We start from the raw sequence: 23,946 nt of genomic DNA on the forward strand, positions 1-23,946 counted from the left end.
GGCAGCCGTTCCTTCTATTTCCATTTGCTGGGCTCTGGGACTGCAGTGAACCTCCTTTCCCTGCGAGGGAAAGGTGTTCCCTTAGCTGTGTCCCTGGGTCAATTTTGGAAATGAAATTGAAAAATCCTGCCAACTTTAAAGCCAACCATTAACATAGAGAAGCAACATTTTCCCTTTAAATTCTTGAAGAGAAACGAGGGGGGGGTGGGGGGGTGGGGGGTGGTGTTTGGAGAGAGAGAAACAGAAATCCACAAAACTTCATGTCCCCAAGCTGTCTTTTCTATGGAGAATATAGGGCCCAAAGCCCTGCGTTGTTCTGAGATGAGTTCCTCACTGTGTCCCCCCAGGGCACCTGCCATTCAACATTTCAGGGGCGGGGGGCGGAGCCTGGACTGACCAAGGCCCTTCTTCCAGCTCATTCCTGGAAGAGGTGGGCTCATGGATGTACCCCAATAGCTGGAGCAACGCTGACCTGTGCACCCCGAACACAGTTCCTGGATTTGGGGAGAGGGAGACCTGAGCTTGTAAAACGAGTAGGACAGATGGGTCTGTTTCCCCAGACCCCTGCTGCCCGCCAGCTCCCCGCCTCCGGAGGCCGGTGGGGAGGGTGGCCAAGGACACCTGGGCGCACAGGCGCCCACTCTCCCCAAAGGCTGGGACCTGCCCGCCGCCTGATTTCTAACTGGCAATCACGCTTTGCCTCGCAAATTTTCTCCTAAGTTAACCCACCCAGAAATACGTGAGCAAATCAATGGGTCGCTCGTAGCGTGGCTGGGGCAGGGCTGAGCGCGCGGCGGCTGGGAGTCTGGAGGCCAAGCCCGGCTCCCGCCCTGCGCCCGGGGCCCACCCCTCCCGGGCCGGGCCGGGCGCGGGCTCCCATAGGCCCGGCAGGGTTCCGGAGCCGCCCTCCTGGGCCCGGGACAGAGGTCACCCCGCCCCCAGCGGCTCCCCAGCCCCGGCCGGAGCGCGCGCCGGAGGTGACCCGGCTCAGCTCCCCCGACCCCGCACCCGCACCCGCACCCGCACCCGCACCCGCACCCGCCGGGCCATGGGCGCCGCGGGCTCCTGGGCGCCACCCCTCCCCGCGCTGCCCAGGCCCGCCTGGCTCGGGGCGGCCGCGCTGGGCCTGGGCGCGGTGGCGCTGGGGACGGTCGCCTGGCGGCGCGCGCGGCCCCGGCGGCGCGGGCGGCTGCGGCAGGTGGGCGCCGTGGCGCAGCTGTGGATCTACCCGGTCAAGTCCTGCAAGGGGGTGGCGGTGAGCGAGGCCGAGTGCACGGCCTTGGGGCTGCGCAGCGGCCACCTGCGGGACAGGTACCGGGCTCCGCGGGGTGGGGGTGGGGGTGGGGTGGGGTGGGGTGGGGTGGGGTGGGGGTGGGGCAGCGCGGGCCCTGCAGGGGAGCAGGCGGGGAGCGGGCGGGGACCAGGTGGGCAGGTCTGCGGAGCCCCCTCACGGGCCCTTCCGACAACCGAGAGCTGGTGGCACCAGGAAAAAGGGGGGGAAATGGCATCACCTCCCCGGGGTCCCGACCTGCTTTGCAGGGGTGGCTGTCTTTCTACCTCCCACGGGCTCTTGCACACGCTGCGCTCCTGGAGCTTGTGTGACTTCGGTCCCCAGGTGCCTGCCAATCGTCTAGTAGTAGAACCTGCCAGCCAGGATTGGCCCCCCCTCCACCCGCCTTTCTGTTTTTGCATCACTGTCTCTTGAGAACTTGGGGCAACTTGGAGCCAGCTCCCAGCCCAGCCCTCCCAGAGCCCGCCCAGAGCCCGCCCAGGCCCAGGCCCAGCACAGGATGGGATGGAAAGGACAGCAGTTGACGCTCAAGTTTCCTGCAGCTTAAAAAGTGCCGGTGCACAGATTATTCCCGGCCCAGAGTCGCGCTGCAGTGGAAGCGGGGCCCCGGCTCCCTTGAGCGCACTGGGGCTGGTGTGGTGGTTTTACTCAAGCCCTGCCTGGGTGGGCACCATCCCTGTGAATTCCTGGGGTGCAGCGACGCTCGCAAAGGCCCAGAGTAAGTAGCTTAGTCCTCTCGGGGGCCTGGCTTCAGGCCGTCCCTGGGCCTCCTGGCAAAGCTGCACCTCAAACTGCTTCCTCCCTCCGCAGCCCTCAGGGCTTCTTGGGGTAACACACGGGCTGAGGGGCTGTAGCTCTTCTTCAGGCTCCCCAGACAGGAGTTCATGGCGCCTTTGAAAGGTGAGCTGGGCATCTTTGCTGCAGGAAAGAAGCCAAGAGTCCGAGCTATTCCACCGTGTGTACGGCCCACTCAGGATGGTGGAATTCAGTCTGTAGGCCCAGAGGTGAAGGGCACTGTCGTTGTACTATATCAATTAAAAAAAACGTGTATTGAGCCCATGTTACAGTGGATAGTAGTAAGAGCTGGCATTTGCGCCAGGCACTGTAGTAAATCCTTTATTCCCATGCTACCAAGAAATGTGAACGAGATGCAAACGAAGGCTTCCCGTCCCATGTGACAACCGACTCAATGGGACAAGTGCCGGGAAGCACAGAGAAAGGAAAGGCAGAAACTGTTTGGGGTGGTCAGGAATGACATCATAGTTTGAACTGAAAATTTTAAAATGATTACGAATTTTCCAGGCGAGTCAGTTGGGAGACGAGCATCCTAGAGAGAGGTGATAAACTGGGAGGGACGCTGGGCTTGAGGGGACAGGTCTGCTGGGGGAAAGGCTGGCGTCCTCTTAGGTATTTACCAAAAGCGACTGAAAACAGAGGCTTGAGCCTGGCCAGTCGTGGCTCAGCGGTTGTGCATCGACCTAGGATCCAGGAGATCGCTGTTCGATTCCCGGTCAGGGCACAGGCCCGGGTTGTGGGCTCGATCCCCAGTCAGGGGCGTGCAGGAGGCAGCCGATCACTGACAACTCTCATCATTGACGTTTCAAGTCTCTCTCCCTCTCCCTTCCTCTCTCTGGAATCAATAAAGATATATTTAAAAACAAAACAAAACAGGGGCTTGAATAAATACTTGTACACCAGTGTTCATTGTAGTGTTAGTCCCAATGGCCAAAAGGTGGAATCAACCCAGTTGTCCAGCAGATGAATGGGCAAACAACATGTGGTATGTACACATGATGGGATAGTATTTGGCCAAAAAAAATGAAGTTTTGATACCTGCTATAGTATAGCTAAATCTTGAAAACATTCTATTAAGTGAAGTGAGCCAGACACAAAAGAAAAAATATTACGAGTCCACTTACATGAATACCTAGAATAGGCAAGTTCATAGAGATGGATTCGAGGTTACCAGGGACTAGGGGAGAGGGAAATGGGGAGGTATTGCTTAATGGGTACAAAGTCTTTTTTTTGGTTTTTTTTGGTTTAATATCTTTATTGATTTCAGAGAGAGGAAGGGAGAGGGAGAGGGAGAAAGAGAAACATCAATGATGAGAGAGTCATTGATCGGCTGCCTCCTGCACGCCCCCGACTGGGGATCAAGCCCGCAACCCGGGCCTGTGCCCTGACCGGGAATCGAACCCTGATCGCCTGGATCCTAGGTCGATGCTCAACCGCTGAGCCACGCCCGGCCGGGCTGGGTACAAAGCCTTTGTTTGAGATGATCCAAAGGTTTTGGAAATAGATAGTGGTGGTTGCTCAACGTTGCAAATGTGCATGATGCCACTGAGTTGTGCACTTAGAAATGGTTAAAATCGCGTTTAAAAAATATTCATTCTCTGTTGATGGACACTTGGGTTGTTTCTACCCTTTGACATTGTGAGTAACAGTTTCAGTTCCTTTGGGTATATACCTAAGAGTTTGCCAGGTATTGGATGTTGTATCTATTATACTGCAATAAAAAAATTAAAAAGAGAAAGAAAGGCTGGTGTGGGTGAGGGCACCGGGAGGTGACAATACCTGCCTTACTGCAGAGTTAGGGGGTGACACGATCAGATTGGTATTTTGGGAAGGTCAGACTACCATTGTTACTAGGAAGAATTACTAGGAAGAAAATGCATGTGCTGGTGCCAAGGATTTGGCCGAGGACAGACCCCTGTCCAGGTCCAGGAGGAAGGGCTTGCATTGACCTACTCTTTCTAGTGTAGCTGCACACCTCAACCCCAAAGACCCGCTGGACGTCATGACCCGAAGCACCTGCGATATTTTTTCTATGTCTCTAGATCCCCATAGCACAAGCTCACTTCCACAATAGCCATCACCCAATCCAGCGTGAATCGAAATTACTGAAACATCCATGTGTTTAGCTTCCTTGGTAGCTGAGAGGCAACGTGCAGAACTGCATTTTTCTTTTTGTGAAACAATTCTTTCTTTTGCTCTCCTCTCTATTTTTTTTTTTCTTTCTGGGAAGTACCTTTAGACCAGGAATACTGGCCAGAAATATTATTGTCCATATTAACAATAGGCTTTTCAGTAAATTGCAGGATTTGCAGCTCTGAATGTGGAAACATTAATTTTTTTAAAACGAGGGGGCCGGGGGTGGACTTGGCAAGGCGTACGTGGCATTGAATGTGGTCAACTGAACTCCAAGCTGTGTGAATGGTCTTGTTATTTCGACTGGCAAGAGCCCAATGCCTCCTGTGTGCCAGGCACTGCGGGCCCTCGAAGTCTTTCGGGGCAACAGATTATTGTCATTTCCTTGGGGCAGGTGGAATGAAAGTGGTCGGACTCTCACTTGAGATGAAAATAGAATCCACGTCTCTGATTTTGGTGCCATCAGGGAGCTCAAAATGTTCTGCAGAAATTGTCAGATGTTTGAATGCTTATGAGACTCTGCAATGAACTGAAAGACTCAGTCTTGGGCTGCTGAGCTCACAGTCGCACACATAGTAGGTTTATGGGGAGGGAGGAAGTCAGAGGTGACAGCAGGTGACTGAGGGTCCCGTAGACTGGCAACCTGTCGTGAGGGTCCCTGCATATCTTGTGTTTTGCAAATGGCAGGTTTTGGCTGGTGATCAATGAGACGGGGAACATGGTGACTGCTCGCCAGGAACCTCGCCTGGTCCTGGTCTCCCTGACCTGTGAGGGGGACACCCTGACCCTCAGCGCAGCCTACACGAAGGACCTGCAACTGCCCATCGAGACGCCTGCCACGAACGCCGTGCTCAAGTGCAGGTGAGGAGACGGCCTTCTTAGCCCTGGAGTGAGTGCTTCGAGAAAGTTCGAATTAGGGAGGGAACCCTGAGAAAGGTGGTTAATAATTAGTCATTGATTGCAAATGCTCCATAGGTGGGAGCAAGTCCTTAATATCACAAAGGTGGAGCAACTTCAGAAATGTATGTTTATGTGGGGTTGACGGACATCAAAGTCCCGTGTTGGAAAACCCTGGGGACAAAAGCATGTTGACATGTCAGCAGGGGGCAAGTCACACCACCAAAGGCTAAAGGACCAAAGTGGGGTGGCAGTGACTGGAGAGAGGGTCCTGGAAGAGGTGAGATTGGGTCTGCGTGTAACCTCAGGACTGGCCCTGCCCTGCCTGGGAAGACTGGGAGCCTTCCCAATGGGAGTTAGGAAGGGAGTCACAAATGGCTGTGTGACCCGTGACATGTAGGTCTAATAAAAGGTGCTTCCAAGATAGAAACAAGCAGCTGTGACCAGAAGAATGATCGGACCTGCAGCTGCCAGGGGGGTCCGAGTCCCAGGGAGCTGGGAGAGTCAGCCAGGACCCCTCTGTACCAGGGCTCTCCCCCCAACATCAGAAGGGCGACAGGAAGCAATGATTCCAGGAAAACTAGCACTGCTTCTAAGAAATCCTGTCTAGAGTTGATTTTTTATCCTATTATGGGGAAATTAAAATTTGGTCTAATTATACGTTTGTTCCAGTTGCTGCATTTTGAATTCAAATGCCAAATGGAATCCATATTCAGAATGTATTATATCAAAAAATGTAGTTAGCTGGAAAATATCTGAAGGCACCCCAAAAGTTCACAAAACGCAATACCAATATAATTTCAATAATATCCTGGAGTTTTTAAATATAATACGCTTCTAGTATAATTTTGTGGTTTTCTTTTTAATTTTATTTATTTATTTTTAATTGAAATTTTTGGGGTGACATGGGTTAATGTGATCATACAGGTTTCAGGTGTGGGTTTCTGTTACAAGATCTGCATATTGCACTGCATGCCCACCACCCAAAGTCAAATCTTCTCCCAACACCATATATTAGGACCCCCTTCACCCCCCACCCCCTTCCTTCTGGCAACCGCCACACTGCTGTTTGTGTCCACGAGTTTCAGTTTTCTATCTCACACGAGTGAAATCATACTGTTCTTAGCTTTTCCTGACTTATTTCACTTAGTGTAATGTTCTCAGGGTCCACCCACGTTGTCGCAAATGGCAGTAACCCGTCCTTTCTCATGGCTGAGTAGTGTTCCCTAGTATATATGTACCATATCCTTTATCCAGCCCTCTATCGCAGGACACTGGTTGTTTCCGCGTCTTGGCCACTGTGGACAATGCTGCAGTGCACATGGGGGTAGGGCATGGTAGGGTGCCCAGATTTGCAAAGCCATGCCCGTTCTTAACCCCTGCTGCCCCCTGCAGAGTGCATGGCCTGGAGATCGAGGGCAGGGACTGCGGCGAGGCCGCGGCCCAGTGGATCACCAGCTTCCTGAACAGCCAGCCCTACCGCCTGGTGCACTTCGAGCCTCACATGGCACCGAGAAAGTCCCACCAAATAAAGAGCGTGTTCCGGCCCACAGACCAGGTGAGAGGAGCGCCCCTTGGCTTTGGCCTTCGGTGTCCTATGGAAGGCAGGTTTCTTAGGGAGCTGAGAGCTGTCCATCTCCAGCCCATCGGGCAGGGCACATATCTGCTGAGCTCAGCTCTGTTGTTTTGCCAGGCGGCCCCCAGGCAATAGCAACAGGCAAAAATACAGCTGTTCCCTTGGGAGCATCATCTGTGCCCCTTGATTTGGGGAAACTCTTGCATTGCTGGCCATCAGCATCTACCTTGCTCTTTACCTGAACCTGCTGGGGCTCTTAGGGTTTCAGAATATTTTACGGCAGTGACTTTTCCGCTCCATTCTGTCACTGCATGAGTCCGGCCTTTTTACGGTTTGGTTGCCTTTGAGGGTCAGACCACAGTGGTGCAAATGGGTATATGTCTGGCGATCCACAGATTTGCAATGACCAGACTGGCCTTTGCAGGAACAAGGCTGCACGGATTCATCATAACTGTAGGGTTGGGAGCCCAATACTGTGTAGTTCAGTTATTAATCACAGTCAGCAAAAGTCCTTAACACAGATGTGTGGAGTTGCATAAAAATAAATATCCATAGAATCAGTCAATGGTTTTTTTTTATTCTCACATAATGAGGTCGTCGAGCCCAACCACCTTACTAAACGCGAGAAACTAAAGGCTTAAACAGGTGGAGTGAGCTCCCCAAGGGCACTTGCCCACGGGCAGCTCTGGGCTCCCAAGGTCATGTCCTGCTCACTCTATCATATAATTCCTGTTATCTGCACGGCTAGCTGAACCTTCTGAGCCACTGTGACTTTTCTGTTAAAAAGAACTGGAGAAATATTTAGAGAGATTGGGGGAGGAAAAGGGGAGGGTCCCCAGAGCTAGGCCCACAAAGAAATCCTTTGTGCGCCTCCTGTAAAGACAACGTCTGTCTCCTTGTCAGATCGCTTACTCCGACGCCAGCCCGCTCCTGATCCTCTCTGAAGCCTCCCTGGCCGATCTCAACTCCAGGCTGCAGAAGAGAGTTAAAGCCGCTAATTTCCGGCCCAATATCGTCATTTCCGGGTGTGGTGTCTATGCAGAGGTAATACTGGGCCTCCCTTGGCCTTTCCGTGGGTTTATTTTATTTTTTTTAAGGTCCGAGAGTCTTTGATGTTCGTCGATTAGATTATTTCTAGAGAGATGCGTCATTTATTGGCCCTATAAGGCACCGCGGTCAATGTTTCAATTTCCTGATCACCCGATCAGTGTGGGGAACACGGATATAGACAAGGCAGAGATGTGGCCTCGGAGCAGTTGCGGGCCGGAGCGTCTCAGGAGAATTCCCAGGAAGCAGACGCGGGTTTGAACCGGGTTTCCTTAGCAGAGAGCACATGCTGTGCTTGGAGCGTGGGACAGAGACAGCGTGTGGCCCTGTCTGGTTGAAGATGCTTTGCTGGTTAGTTGATGACCCTTCTGGGGAAGACTGGCATTCTCATCGCGGCTGCTGGAGGCTTAGTTTCTTTTTAAAAAAAAAAAAAAATTTTTATTGATTTCTCGAGAGAGAGGTAGGGAGAGAGAAACATCAATGTGAGAGCTGAACATCGATCGGCTGCCTCCCGCACACTCCCCACCGGGGATCTAGGCCCAACCCAGGCTTGTGCCCAACCAGGAGTTGAACCAGCGACCTTTCGGTGCAAGGGATGACACCCAACCAACGGAGCCGTGCTGGCCAGGGTGGAGGCTTGGTTTCAACATCAGAATTTTGGGAGGGTGCACACATTCAGTCTGTAGCAATTTCTGCCTGTACTCTTGCTTCCAGGCTGTTCTTCAGAGTTTTCTCCACTCTGAGAACCCCACCGCCTTCTCCATAGCTCCACGTGGGTGCCAGGCTCAACTTCAGGATGCCCAAAACCGAGGGCTGAATTTCCAGTCCAGCGCCTGCCCTGCCCAGTCCTGCCCACCCCTGTATAGCAGCTCTGATTTCCACATACTGACTCCCATGTGCTTGCTCAGGCCCCAAACTGGGAACCCCCCATTTGTTTTTTCTCTCTTACTTCCCACATTCAAACGACAGACAAATCTTGGGGACTTTGTCTTCTTCCCAATCTCCTCTCCCTCCCTGGACCATGTCCCCCCCCCCCCTTTCTCATGTGGTTGGTTGCAGTGGCCCCTTTTCATTGGTCACCCCTTTTTCTAAACCTGACCAATAGATTTGTTCCTTATATGGTGAAATGTTTACCTAATTTACCTGGGAATCAATTCCTAACGGTTTTTATTGCACACGAAAGGGGCTCTGGAAATATTTCTTAAGTTAGTTTCCTAACTGGAACTCCTTTCTCACCTTCTGGATCTTTTATGCTTTTTAGGACGACAGTGCCCCTTGGTGGAGCGATGACACAGTACAGGCCGGGGCTGCTCTACACCGAGGTGCCCAGCTTTCTGGGCCGTTGAGAAACACATATGCAGTTTAGAGGCTTCGAGTGACATGTCAGGGCGAGGGCTCCGGAGTGCTCATGTGACTTTTGTGTCCCGTCCCCTAGGATTCATGGAACGAGCTTCTAATTGGTGACGTGGAACTGAAGAGGGTGATGGCTTGTTCCAGGTAAGATGCTTCCCTCGCTGCCCAGGACAAGAGGGGGGAGGGACAAGGTCACTCTGTCCCCGTGTGATGCCCTGTGGGTCTGTGTGTGCAGGTGCCTTTTAACCACGGTGGATCCAGACACCGGTGTCATGAGCAGGAAGGAGCCGCTGGAGACCCTGAAGAGGTAGGAACAGGAAATTTAGTATCTTTAAGAAGGGGCAGTGAGATACCTCCACACATACAGTCTTGGAGCTGGTGGGGCCCTCGGGATCGAGAATCTGGGAAACACTTTGGGGTGTTCTGGTCCCCAGGATGCCCGCTTGTACATAGGATTTTATTTTTCATTGAGAATTCATGATTCAAACAAATCAAGTTTTTTTTAAAAAACATTGTTTATGTATTTTGGCAAATTATATTATGGATTGCGTATTAGATGATACCAGAAATTTACTAGGTGTGATAATGGCATTGTGGCGATGTGAGAAGCGTCCGTATGTTTTGAAGAGGGGTGTTAGTATATAGGGAGGTGACCTGGTGTCTGGGATGTGCTGCAGATTATTTTAGCAAAAAAAAAAGGGAATATGGGGGAAAAAAAGTGTCAGGATCTTGCTAAGTAGAATCTGGATGATAAGTGTGGGATTCATTGCACTAATATTTCTCCTTTTATGTTTCCTTTAAAATTTTCATCATAAAATATTGTGACACAATTATAGGAAAAAAGTGGAATACGCAGAAAGTTAAGACAATGTTCATTTTTAAAAGCTGGTTACAAAACAGCATCTATTGCATTTACTTTGTTGTTTACTCGATTTTACTTTTTAAAACATAGAAATGCACATGAGTCCATAAAAGGCTAGAAGCCTGGAAACCAAAATGTTAATGGAGGTGCTCTGTGGGTAAATTATGAGATAGGAATTATATGTATATTCTTATATGTCATCTGTGAATGTGCTACACCCCACCTGCATCACCTTTGCTGGAACATTCCCGACCCCCACATTTCTGTGCCGCTCTCTCTCAGATCTGGGGTGAGATATTGGGGAAACTTGTGGGAGTGAGTGAATGATGCTCATCTTCCTTGGCGCCTTCTAAATCGGGTGCAGTGCCACAGGTGGGTGGCAGGGCTCATCGCTGTAGCCCCCGAGACTCTTGGCCTTGACCCTGACTCTTGTCTCTGGGTGTCACTTGTAGGGTTCGAGGGGGAAGGCACAGAGGCTCAGCACCCGGGAAGCCTTGGGGATGGAATGAAGTTGCAGGGTGGCAATCTGGCATCGAAGCCACCGTGAAAGAGCACGTGAAGGGGAAGGCAGTCATACTTGGGGGTCGTGGGACCAGACTCCCCCCCTGGGATGTGACTCCGGCTGTAACCCCTTCCTTCTGATCTCTCACCAAGCTCCCGGCCTCTTTTGGGACAACAATTGTGTTTCCTTTGGTTGGCACCAACACCCACTGCCGATGCTCTTATTCCAGAAGCTACTCTCTGGCCCCTCCCTGACGGGATCCCTGACTCTGCCACACACGACTGATGTGGTCACCAGCGGGTCCCCCTCTCGCTCAGACTCTGGGTGTTCTCCAGGAAATGAACAGGGCAGGGCAGAGCTGGATGATTCTGTGTCAAACCAGCCGAGTGACTGCGGGAATTGACCGGCATCCTTTCCTATACGTCTGATTCTTGTCGCCACCAACGTGTCGCTTGGCGTCTGGCATCTTTCCCTGGGGATGTAAAGTGTCCGCCGTGGCTGGCTCAGCCTCCTGAGAGCGCTCCATGTGTTTGGGCTGCTCCTTTGAATCTTCAGCGCCCCCTTTCCATGGGGAGCCTGTGTTTATAGAGGATAATTGATCCCAAACACAGACTGAGGGCAGGCAGGCAGGGGTCATGGGGACCAGCAGGGCTCTCCTGAAATTCTGCAGGCTTTCTGCAGCCCCACCGTCTCCCCTAATTGCCCCTAAGCCCCCAGGAGACAGAGCAGCCAGCCGAGGTGTCTTCTCCTATCTCGCTGAGATTTAAACTGCCATAGAGGTAGTAATTTATGTTCTCTCCTGGACAGGTGGTCATAAATCGGGCCGAGAAGGGCCCGGCCGCGTGACATAAATCATGGGACTCGAAGCAAACAGTGGTGTCCAGACACCGTCCTGGCTCGGGGGCGGGATGCTTGGAGCCACACTGCTTTTTGCCTTCTGTGTGCTCCTGGTGGCCGAGGGCTGTGTTGCTTCCAAATGTGAGTTCTCAGCAGGGACACCTCTCTGCTGACCTTGCCTACTGATGCTGCCACCCACAGGCTGGGGGCACAGGGGAGCCTTTGTCTGTAAAACAGTCAGGCCTGGCCCTGCCCAGTGTGGCTAAGTGGTTAGAGCATCGGCCTGCGCACCCAAGGCTCTCGGGTCTGATTCCCGGTCAAGGGCATGCACCTGGGTTGCAAGTTCGATCCCCAGCCCTGGGTCAGGGTGAGTGTGGGAAGCAACCAATCCATGTGTCTCCCTCACATCGATGTTTCTCTGTCTCTCTCTCTCCCCTCCTCCCTCCCCTTCACGCTCTCTAAGAAAAACCAATGGAAAAAATATCCTTGGGTGACGATTAACGACAACAAAAAAGATGATAAAAGATTGTACACTGTGAGCATGTGGGCTGTGGTCCTTGGTGAACTGGACGCCTTCCCGGAGGAGGAGCCTGCGGGCACCTCTGCCTTCTCCCTCCGAGGCAGCAGCGTTCAATGCAGCCCTGCCCCCCCGGCTCAGCCTCGGACGCTCCCCTCTCCATGGACGGCCCCAGTGCCGCTCAGGAAGGACCTCACCTGGCCAGGGAGCCAGTAGGTAGCGAGGTCTCCGAAGAGGCCTGTGACCCTGCCTGGGGGCCCAGCAGTGACCAGAGCCCCTGCCTAGTGACGGTCGGGGCTCTGACAGTTAATGAGTAAAGCAGGCAGAGTGCGTAACGAGCAGCCCTCCCTGGTGCACCGCACTTTACAGGTTACGGGGTTTCCACCCAACTGACCGCACCCTTGCCGTGTGGAGGCCTCTGTCTGAGCTGATCAGCGCGGCTCCGGCCTCCTGCTCATCAGAGTAGTTGAATGTTTCATATTCACTGAGGCAGAAGATACCCTAGGAAAGGAGCGTTTAAGTGAGTGTGTAACTTATTAATCCCAACAGAAGTGTGTATATTTGACAGAATCATGGAAGATCCCTGTGTGATCCAGTGCTGTTCGGCCTGGTGTACCTCCCGGTCCTCACCAGAGGGCACTGCTGGTCTCATTTGTGGGGCTTCCTGCCCGCAGCCCAGCGGGGGTGCTCTTAGCAGGAGCTGGAGGTGGGGCAAAAATCCAGGAGGGGTGGGCAGGGCCAGATGGCACCTAGGGAGGCAGTGGCAGGCTGGCCACACTCCACTCCCCTAGTGCTTCCATTTCTACTCCAAGACAGTGCAATGCACCGTCACCTGCAAAGCTGTGTTTGTACAAACCAACCCCCTCGCCCCACCGTGGCCAGTGTAAAGGGCTCATTTGGACTCCTCACCCCAAAGTGCCCTTTCAACGTACACAGATCCCCGGTGTCCCTGGGTAAGACGTGGGGATGTGGCCGCTGGTTGCGCTTGTGCGGTGTGTGCGGTGTGTGCGCTGGGGGGCGCTGTTCTGTTGGACTTTGATGGGCACCACTAGCCTGGGGCGGATTCTGACCTTAACTGGTGAAACCACGTGCTAGTTGAGCTCTCGCTTCTGTGTGGCTGTGACTCATCATGATCTCTCTCCTACTGTAGTTACCGCCTGTGTGACCCTTCTGAACAAAAGTTATATGGAAAATCGCCTCTCTTTGGACAGTATTTTGTTCCGGAAAACCCAGGGACAATCAAAGTGGGAGACGCCGTGTACCTGCTGGGCCAGTAACAGGAGTCGCAGGTCCTGGGGTATCAGATGCCTTGAAAAGATGTCTTCGGAAATGCCAACACTTGACACCTCCGTATTTTCTTTAGACCTGTGGTTTCCAGGCCTTTCCTCTTTTGGACTTCCTCGTGTCCCGAAGCTTCCAGTGCCCTGGTGCTCAAAGCAGAGAAATATGGTCTCCATAACTGAGTAGGCCTTCAGGAAGGCGCTTAAATTTAAGACAAGATTCTGAAAACTCCATGTTTAACTATGATTGTGGGATAATTCTTTCTTTTCCTTCTTTGTTCATCTACCCAGAGTGCTCACCTCCACCATCTCATTACCACTCCTTAGGGAAAGAGAACAGAAGAGACAGAGGAAGAGTGGGCGAGTGAGAGGAATGTTCTGGAAGGTTTTATGACCGCATGCGTGGGGCATGCAATGGAAATTAAGTAGCTCCGCAAATAAGGCTGGAACCTCACTTCGCTTTTCTCCTCGAGCTCAGGGGGAGCTTTTGAAAGGGGGTAAAGAACATGACCTTCAGGAAACACTGAAAACCTCCTCGGTGTCCCTCCTGGATCCTTGCTGGTTCCATCAGTTCGTGACTGGGTGCCCCTCTTCAAGTCCAGGATCTGCACAGCATGCAGGGCCTCTGGGCTGAGGGACAGCAGAAATGTCAGGCTGGAAAACCAACTCCTGAGGGCAACGTTGCTGTCACCCTCTCATGTGAAACCTGTGGAGAGCAAGACCAACAAACATGAGACAGAATATCAGATATATTCCATTCATGATCCAGAATTTCTTCTGATATCTGAGAACGGATGGTCCCACTAGAGAGGGGCAGACCCCTGGTCTGGTGTCTGAGATGCTGTTTCATGTTGCCCAGGAAATAAATGATGGCGCCCCTTTCAGGTAAGAGCAAAAAGGAACCTTCTTGATTTTAATTTTTTTAAATTTTTTTAATGTACCTTTATTGATTTCAGAGAGAGGAAAGAAGAGGCAGAGAGAGAGATAGAAACATCAATGATGAGAGAGTCATTGATCGAGCCCGCAACCCGGGCGTGTGCCCTGACCGGGAATCGAACCCTGATCACCTGGATCCTAGGTCAATGTTCAAACTGCTGAGCCACGCCCGTCGGGCAAAAAGGAACCTTCTTGAAAGGACTGGTGGTGCCATCTAGAGGCGAGGAGGGGCAGCTCAGCCCATGCCTTTGAAAAGACTGAAAAAATACCTGTGGATAGATTTTGGTTTTCTATTCTAGAATTTTTTTTTTTAAAGGAAGTCGGGTACCCTCCAGGTGTTTTCTGCTTCTCTGCCAGAGTCATGGTTTCCTAAAAGGGGGGCTGTACTGTCACGGAGCCCTCCTGGATCCTTGCTGGTTCCATCAATTCGTCACTGGGTGCCCCTCTTCAGGTCCAGGGTAAGAAACTGCAGAAGCCCCCAGAAGAGAAGAAACAGGATTGTGTGATTCCAAATAAACCACCAAAGACCTTTCATGGGAGAAAAGGAAAACATAGGTCTGTCATTTAAAAACCAAGGTCTAATTTTTCTGTTGATGGAGTTATGTAACTAAATTCAGATGAAGTATGTCGTTGCTATTTTCTCCTTTGATTGTATTAGGAAGCTGATGAAATCATGAAAAAAATGTAAATAAATGGAAGCTACTTTGACTAGTTTCAGATCTTACTGACTTCTTGGCTTTGAAAGCTGACCGAGGTTAGCGGGCAAAGCCAGTAATTCTGTGGCCTGGGCCTTTCACAGGTGGGTTCGCGAGCACACAGCATCCCCAGGCAAACACCCACTTTCCAAGGACTGTCAAGCAAACATGCTTTTTACCAAAAGCTGTGCATTTCCTACTGGTTTTAGAAAAGGGGTCAGAAATTGTTGGAATCGAGCCTAGCTCTGAGGTCACGTTACAAGTTGACAGGTGCACGTATATGTTTTCTGGTTGGTGAATTATTGCAATTTGTTTCCTGTACACTTGATGTGAGTTTAAGAATTAAAATAATCGAGTAACCTATACCATCATCTTCCCCAATAAATCCACTTTATGTTGAACCTACAGATAGACTGAGGCAAAAATAAGAGTTCAGCAGATAGCATTACTAATGGGATCTCGGGATCCCAAGGGAGAATGCCAACAGGATTTAAGGAACCATGTGAACCTGGTTGATGTGGCTCAGTGGTTGAGTTGTCAACCCATGAACCGAGAGGTCAGGGTTCAATGCCCAGTAGGGAGCGTGCAGCAGGCAGCTTAACATTGATGTTTCTATCTCTCTCCCCCTCTCCCTTCCTCTCTCTCTAAAAATCACTGGAAAAAATATCCTCGGGTCAGGATTAACAACAAAAAAGAAATGGACAAGTGAGTTATGATAGCATCTCAAGTTACCCCATTTCAAGCAAGGGGAAGATTTGGGCTCAGCACCACCAATGTTTTGGGAATTGTGATAATAAAAATCGGAGGGATCTCGGTGTCCGCTCTGACTGCACTGTCCTCAGAGGAGGAGGCCCAGGTCGCAGCCCTGACTGTGGTCCTGCTCTCCCTCAAACACAGCTGATGGGGGCCCGGTTGGGCCACCGGGTCCCATGCTCTCCCCCTAGCTCCGGAGGGGGCTTTGCCTCAGTCACAGTATTAGTCTTCTTGGACAGGTCGTAAGTTGTATTAAGTAACAGAAGAGGCTGAGAAATGACTTCCCATCCAACTTCTTCCAAAGCTGATGGTGGGTCAAGTTCACTCACGTTTGGCTATTGACCAACCTAATCTAGTCGCCCTTGGTGGTCCTCAGTCATGCTCCCTTACCTTCACAGAACTTTCTAGATTGCTCTTCCTTCAACCTTTCTCATAAGCCCACAGCCCCTGATTTCCCCCCTCCATTCCCTTCTCTCTACCTTCCACCAGTCCCTGACCTCTCTCTTCAAGTCCATACTCCAGTCCTACTTGAACCCTGGAGCTCTAAATCAAGTCTAACCTGTATCTCTCTCTTTGGGATTTGCTGGGAGTTCTGTCAATAAAGTTTCGCTGTCATTAGTATGTCTGATGAATATTTTTACACCTAATAAAGACTCGGAGAGATTGTATTTGCTTGGTCCAGGGGAGGGGCATCCTCCAGATGACCGGCCTAGCAATTAAAGGCGGCTTGTTAGTCAGAGGCCCAGGACGGCCAAGGACAGCTGGAGAGCTCTTCTTTGCAAGCAGCTCTGGTTAACATCAACCAAGAAAGCTCTCTGTAAACACATGAATAATTGATCGTCCCTCGCTCACATAGCTACCGAGGATCTGAGCCCGTATGACTCATTTGCGAGCCATTCCTGTCGTCTGGCTGCCATAACATTGGAGGAATGATGATGGTTTCTTGGAGATTCTTCTGTGGCTCGAGTTGCCAAGACCAAGGCTGTAATGGTTTGTTATGATGACCTTTGTTATTCCATTAGGCTCAATTGCTTTAAAAAATGATGTGTGCATATTTTCGGAACGTTTTTCCCTTTACGTTGACCTGACATCATAGTTTATATTACAGAATGTATTAATGACAAAGGAGTGTTTTCATGTCCCAGGGACAAATTTTAACAACCATAATCTGCCCTTAGTCATCATAAATATAAATGTATTGGTCAAACAGATCTCGTTAATGTGGCCAAGATAAATGCAAGCCTATATTTTAAGGCAGTTGAACTCCTAGAGAATATATCTGGAGCCTTTTGTGGGGCTAAGAGATCTTGTATACCTGCTATCAGAAGGCTGACAGAATGAACGTCTCCCCCTCTGGTTTTACGTTGGACAGATATAAACGTCTTGGGGATGTCGGCTAAGATTGCTCACATAGTTTCTGGGCCCCATTAATGCCTGGTGGGGTGAATCTCAGTTCTTAAAGCCGTATTTGTCTCACTGTGCTCACAGGGCCTTCGAGAAGAAACCCAATAAAGATCTGGAGTCTTAGCAGTGTGTTGCTCAACCACGTTTCCTTGAGTTCCACTGCATCTTAGGGTTTTAATTATATTAATCCCCCTGACCCTGGCATTGGGCTTCCTGTGGGAGGAGCCCCCTTGCCCTCAGATGTTCCCGACATTTTGCATCATTTCAGTCTGCAATGCATGTGCTGGCAGGCGATGCTCTGGGCATGAGCCGGAGGCCGGATCAAACACTCCGTTTTCCTCCTTGTTACATCACACTCCAGAGTGTTGGCCTTGGTTTGCAGTGGCCACGTTTTAAGCCTCTCAGGCAGCATATAAATCCTTGTTTGAGAGACGCCTTTTTAATTGTGTTTTTTTCCCTGAACCGTGAAAATGTGCTTAGGGCAGGAATGGCTCAAATGCTGGTCTCTGAGAGAGAGGACCGTTTCCAGGGGTGAGCTCATCTCCCCCAGACACCATAAACATGGTGCCACAATTAACCTCCGCGTGGGTTATGGTCACCTGGCAATGACTGAGAGCACTTCAAATAACCGCTTACTCTTCTTGCCTGAGAAGAATCTTCCCTCTGAATCTGCTATGGCTTTTTCCAGCATCCTGTACTGGCCTGTAGAAAGGTGATTTTTGCCTGGAGCATCTCTGGGACTAGGGATTGGATTATTTTTCTAAATTTTATTGGTGTGAGGACAGGACTGTGATTCTCTGTGTGGTTTAAGCCTTTTGATCTCTTTCAACAGTGAGTCACATACACAATTGCCAAAGGTGGAAGCAACCCAAGTGTCCCTGGACGGAGGAATGAATAGACAAAGTGTGGTGTATACACACAATGGAATATTACTCAGCCTTCAAAAGGAACCGAATTGTGACCCATGTTGCAATCTGGATGCACCTGGAGGATATTATGCTAAGTGCAATAAGCCAGTCACGAAAGGACAAATACTGTGTGATTCCATTTCTATGAAGTCAAATTTTTTAAACAATGTGTTTTTGTTGATTTTTAGATAGAGATGAAGGGAGAGGGAGAGAGATAGAAACATCGACGAGAGAGAAACATCGATCATGCCCCCTACTGGGGATCAAGCCCCAAACCCGTTCATGTCCCCTGACTGGGAATTGAACCAGTGACCACTTAGTTCATGGGTTGATGCTCAACCACTGAGCCACACCGGCTGGGCTATGAAGTCAAATTTATAGAGTAGTCAAACTCATAGAGACAGAACGTGGAATGGTGGCTGCCAGGGGCTGGGGGAGAGGAGAACGGGAGTTATTTTTTAATGCCGACAGAGTTTGAGTTTTGCAAGATGAAAAGAAGTCTGGAGATGGATGGTGGCGATGATTGCACAACAGTGTGAATGTGCTTAATTCTACTGAACCGTGCGCTGAAAATTGGTTAAGATGGTAAATTTCAAGCTAAGTGTATTTTACCACAATTAAGAAATGATTATAAAAAAAGAAAATAAAGTGAGGCACATCAGAGACTTGGAGTTGAATGAATCCAAACTCTAAGCTCCCTTCCGGGAAAGCCAGCCCAGGCAGCATCGGGAACGAACCCCATCCAGAACATCAAGAATTCTCTTTGCCGAGACTAAAGAGAATAAAAAATGGAAATGTAATGTCTTTGAACTTAATCTTGATGGAGGGTGAGATCATTTAACTTCGGACTGTAATTTCTTCTTTTAACTCCTTTGGACCTTAACTTGTAAGGGGGCTTAACTTCAGACTTGGGACTCCCTGGTAATTTGACATTTGAGGGGGGTTAAGTTCAAGTTCAGCACATCTTATTGTCGGGGTGCCTTTATGATTCATTGGGTTTCACTGCGTGACCTATGATAGGTTATGTTGGTCAATGCGGCTGGAAATAATTTGATTTGGAAAATAAAAGAGAATCTACACTTTTCTTCTTGACTACAGAAAGGCCTTGAGGAACATCATGTGCCACACTGACCCGTCTTAGAAATTCCATTGCTTCTGTATTCCTAACCCCTTCCTCCAGCCTAGCTTTTTATCAGTAATAAACGATATTTTGCTATGAAAAAAATTAATAGGACTTTTTAAAAATATATTTTTTATTGATTTTTAGAGGGAGAGAGAGAAACATCCATAGCCTGCCCCTTGCGTGCCCCCTACTGGGGATCAAGCCAGTAACCTGGGCATGTGGCCTGACCGGGAATCAAACCGGCAACCTTTCGGTGCATGGGAATGACACCCAACCAACTGAGCCACACCAGCCAGGGCTAAAATAGGACTTAAAGAAAAAAAATCTAAAACTATATCCACATTCTAGCTGTGCTTTGCATGCATAGATAGAGTGCCAAGAAGTCTGCAGAGAGCTTTCACCCACTACATGCTGTTTGATCTTCCTGACAAGCCAGGGAGGTTGGATGGATGCAAAAGCCTTTTTGTAAGCTGCTCCAGAATGATAATTACACTTTCCCCTAATTGCATAACTCATGTCAATGAGGTTTGATAAGGTTAAGTAGGTTGCCCAGGTTATAGGTGATGGGCTAGAATTAGAACCCAAGGCTTTTGACTTCTGGTCCCATGCTGCGAAAGCAATTTATCTCGCCAATTCTTGTATGTGCCCTGACCGGAGGTCGAACCCAGAGCCTTGGCACATCGGGATGATGCTCGTAACCAACTGAGCTACCCGGCCAGGGCTTTTGTTTTCATTTTTAAGACAAGGTAAGGATTCGGAAAGCTGATGAGCGATTGCCTCGCTCCAAGAGCTCAGGGAGATTGTGTGTGTGCCAACTGGTTTTTCTCTCCTTCCACCTCTCAGCCAAGCTTCAGAGGAAACTGTGTATGTGAACTGGAAAAGATGAATTTCAGGCTTCATTGAGAGCTTTAAAACCTTAAATCCTTCTCGAAAATAACCTGTCTCTCAGGAATCTTCAGGCCCAAGGAATTATGAAGCTTTTCCTTGGGCTGTGGATTGGCCGCGTTATTAACTACGATTCCTTAGGTCTCTGAATAGAAGGATGCCATAAATCTGAAAGTATTTGTTCTGGTTTGTGATGAAGCAAAACTGTATAATATTAAATCAGAGGCTGTTATAAACATATGAAATGGCACATTTTTTTCCCAACTTGGGGCATCGTGGCATGAGACTTCTGGGAAGGTAAAAAAAAAAAAAAAGTGTTTTTATAGTCTTGGATACCGAGTCTGGTTTTAGCTAGGTTTTCTTCTTTCTGAGCATGAATGCTAAATGAAAATTCTTCTGTTTAGCTCTCTGTTTTCCCAGCAAGTTTGCAAGGCTGAGTGGAGGTGAACTTACCCCTTTGCAGGGGGTGAAACTGGAGACTTGGGCTGTGTGTGTGTGTGTGTGTGTGTGTGTGTGTGTGTGTGTGTGTCAGGTGGAGAGGTTTGTGAGTGATGACCTTGGAAATTAACCTCGTTAACTGTCAAGGTTAATTGACAATTGACCTTGGAAATTAACCTCGTTAATTGTCAAGGTTAATTGACAATGTCTCAGGTCCATTGGAGCAGGGAGGCGGGGATGTGAGGATGAGGCGCTGCTTTACCTGGAGGCTCGGTGGCTGTGGGTGTAGGTGGGACATCTAAGGACACTCACATCCTTGGGAGAGTTGCGGATTCTTTTTCTGCTGTAAATAGTCACCCCCAAGGAGCAGAGGGACAGCTGGGGAGTGACCAGGCTCGGTGGTTATCACCTACGGAAATCCTGTGAGTGGCAAATACAGCCCTGGCCAAGCCTGGAGAAGTGATTAGGGGGAGCGGAGAGGGGCCGACATGCTAGCGTGGAGGTTATTGGCCGGGAAACCAGAGGCAGGGGGATTTGGGCTGAAGGAGCCGAAGAGGAAATGGGGGAGGAAAAATAAATAAATGAGATAAGCCATTTTCATTTGCTTCCGCCCTATTGCCCTTTTGTTTTGTGCTCCTTGGACTGAGGTCTCCCCTGAGATCCCCTCTTCTGGGGACAACAGCCTGGAGGCAGGTTTGGAAAACCAGGCCTGGCCAAAGCTCCTGGCCCCATACCCACCCCTCGGCAATGACCTTTTAGTGGTTGGCAGTGACCTTTCAGTGGTCGGCTTTCCACAAGCCCCTACTTCTACCGGTGCCAGGAGCCCAGGGCTACATGCCCAGCACCCCGCACACTGGAGAGGTCCAATGTTGGGGTCACTGTAGGGTCATGGGTCAAGAGAGCTTAATAACAGTGCTGCTGGCCCTCAGAAAGGTTTTCCTTTCCTTGGGTCCCCACCGGAAATGATGACATTGGCCCCACGCTAGTGTCCAGGTCTGCCCGCCTGCTGGAAGGCAATGCTCCAGGTGCCAGCATCACGCGAGCCCCGTTCCTTTGGAGAAACCTTGGGCCTCATGAGATGGGCGAGAGGGGGTTGGCAGGTGGCAGGGAAAGCAGCCCATCCGCTCCCAGCTCTGGCTGTGTGACCGGGGGCAGGGTTCCTAACCTTGCTGAGCCTTGGTCCAGACACCCGTAGAACAGGGATGGTGGTGATGATGATGATGGGGCAGCCTGTGTCCTATGGTGATGATAGTGGCTCATGTGCACGGGAGGGAGGCTCTGCTGGCAGGTGGGCAGCCAGGTGTGTGGAAAATAAGTTGTTATCAAGAACTTAGAGAGCACCAGTTTGCAGAAGGCCCCCTTTAGAGAATCTTTAAGAAGACTCAGAACTACCCAGCCAGTGTGGCTCAGTGGTTGAGTGTCCACCCACGAACCAAGAGGTCACCGGTTTGATTCCTGGTCAGGGCACTTGCCTGGGTTTCGAGCTCCATCCCCTGGTGTGCAGGAGGCAAGCTGATCGATGTTTCTCTCTCTCATTGATGTTCCTATTTCCCTCTCCCTCTCCCTTCCTCTTTCTCTAAAATCAATAAAGACTTATTTTAAAAAAATTATTAAAAATAAAAAAGAACACCCAAGGCTCCCCACCACTTGCCCAGAGCTCACGCTGTTGAAACAGCCCAAAGAAAACCGGGTCCTTGGGATGGCGTTGGGGCTCACAGCTGAAGTCACTTTGCTCTCAGGCCACTCGTGGGGCACTGCTGTCCTTCTCAGCCACAGGTCCACACCAGTGAGGGGGTCGCCACCCTGCACTCACTCCTTCCTCAGCGGTCAAGGCCTCTAGAAGTTATTTCTCCGTTGCTTGTTTAAACCGTGCCACGGACCGGGCAGGCTCTCTCTGCTTGGCAGCCCCCTGAACAGGCTCCATAAAGATTGTGGGGTGTGAGGCAGAAGCTGGTCACTAAACACTTTAACTGAGCATCTACTATGGGCTAAGGCACTGTGAGTCATCTAATCAGTACACTAGAAGAAAAAGGAATTTAAAGTATTTCTACAAATCTCAGCCTGAATTACTATCTCTTTTTATCAGTTGTGAGCAAGCAGTTCAGGATCCAACTAATGAGAAATATAATTTTCCCACCGACACTTTAGGATGCAAAACACATTGTTCATACTTTCTGGAGAAAAAAACAAAGAAGAAATAATAAAAATAAGATGTTGTGAGAGCTTTGAAGTGCCGGGGGAGGGGGCACAATGGCAGGTTCCTTTGTTGAACTGGCGGATTTTCCTCAGGCCCCTCGGCCAGATTCTTATCAAGCATTTCTGAGCGGGAGACAATGCAAATGGCCCAGCATGAGTAGAACAGCTGACAAATGTGCTGAGAAAGGAGGGCCTGGTCCTCATTGAAAACAAATAGCCCGGGGCGGCCAGCAAGGGCACACTTCATCTTCGGCATCCTTTTTAGAGCTGGGACCCAGAACTCTTGTCCCTGGAAAATGAATGGTGTGCCGGGAAGGCTGCTTGGCCGACTTCTCTGGCCCTCGCCTTGCACCCAGGAGCCTTTTTAATGAGTTATTTCTTACCGTGGCCCCACCAGGCAGGTCATCATCAATATCCCTGCTTCAGAGGCCGAGCTGGAGAGAGGCAAGGGCTGGGAGGTGACTCAGTAACGGGCCTTAACTATGCGAGGGCCATGGGGCTCAGGATGGGGAGCAGCTGTCCTCAGAGTCTCTCCTGAGTTCAGAGAAGGTGTGAGCCTGAACTTCAGCAGGGAGGGAGGGACATTAGAGTGCAAAGAAGTTCCTGGCCCAAGGGGGTAGTGCTCCCTGTGATGTCGTGAAGCTTACTGAGGGCAGGAATCTGTCTTCTGCCTCTTGGTGGCACAGCATCTATTAGATATACGTGTCCCTGGAAAATCAAGGCTCAGTTGCCCCACTGATGAACAGCAGGGACAACTCCATAGGTAGGCAGTGTTCAAGCGGGGCTAGAGACACGGGGATCTTGGCTGCCCTGATCTACCAAGAAGGAAGTACCAAGGGATCCCATAAGGTCATTAGTGCATTTTGGGTCCCATATTAGCTCCTGAGAGCGGTTCTCTTGGATTCAGTTGAAAATTCAGTCAAGTCAGTACTTGTTGGTTGTTTGCTACGTGGAAGGTGATGGACAAAGGCCTTGGTGGAGTGGAATTCGGGGGCCGCCTTAGCATCCTATCTGCCCCGTGGAGCTCATCGCTGGTGCCTGGGGAGGCAGGTGTTGGCTCCTTCGGTTCTGTAGGCAGGGCCAGAGCCGGGTCTGTGAGCGAGCTGCAGGCACTTGGAATTGTACGTCTCCGTTTCCTCTTTCGCAAGGCTCATCCACCACCCCTTGGTCAGTCTTGGCCTTGGGTCAGCGTTTCTGAGGAAAGATTTCATGGGAAAAGGGTGACATTTATGTCTAGAGCTGAGCTGGTGATTAGCTTTGGTGATAATCTTCTCATTTTCTCTGCTTCCCCTTGCTCCCATTGTTGTTGACAGTCAAGACTTACTTGTTCGTATTATTTATTGAAAGAGCTAAAGAGGAAAAGGCCAAGGCTAAGGCCAAATAATTGAAAGGAAGCAGCATGTCTGAGGACATCTGAATGTTAATGGATGGAATGGGCTTCTAGGCTTGAACGTGTTATCTTTAAACAGTCTTGGGAAACTGCATTTTAATTCAGCCAGGCACCTCTCATAAGTGGAA

At 50.2% G+C, this 23,946-nt stretch overlaps 1 protein-coding gene across 1 annotated transcript; it reads left to right on the forward strand.

Moving 5' to 3' along the window:
• Positions 1-1,048: 1,048 nt before the first annotated feature.
• MTARC1 (mitochondrial amidoxime reducing component 1) lies at positions 1,049-16,094 on the forward strand (the record flags this gene model as incomplete). The annotated part of the gene is made up of 7 exons (XM_081123930.1): positions 1,049-1,311; positions 4,907-5,080; positions 6,512-6,674; positions 7,596-7,736; positions 9,175-9,236; positions 9,328-9,399; positions 12,961-16,094. The coding sequence occupies 7 exons, from the start codon at positions 1,049-1,051 to the stop codon at positions 13,085-13,087; spliced, it is 1,002 nt and encodes a 333-aa protein (XP_080980056.1). The 3' UTR covers positions 13,088-16,094.
• Positions 16,095-23,946: the final 7,852 nt, after the last annotated feature.

The sequence above is a fragment of the Miniopterus schreibersii genome (assembly GCF_964146895.1).
Source record: "Miniopterus schreibersii genome assembly, chromosome: 21".
Classification (NCBI taxonomy): Eukaryota; Metazoa; Chordata; class Mammalia; order Chiroptera; family Miniopteridae; genus Miniopterus; species Miniopterus schreibersii.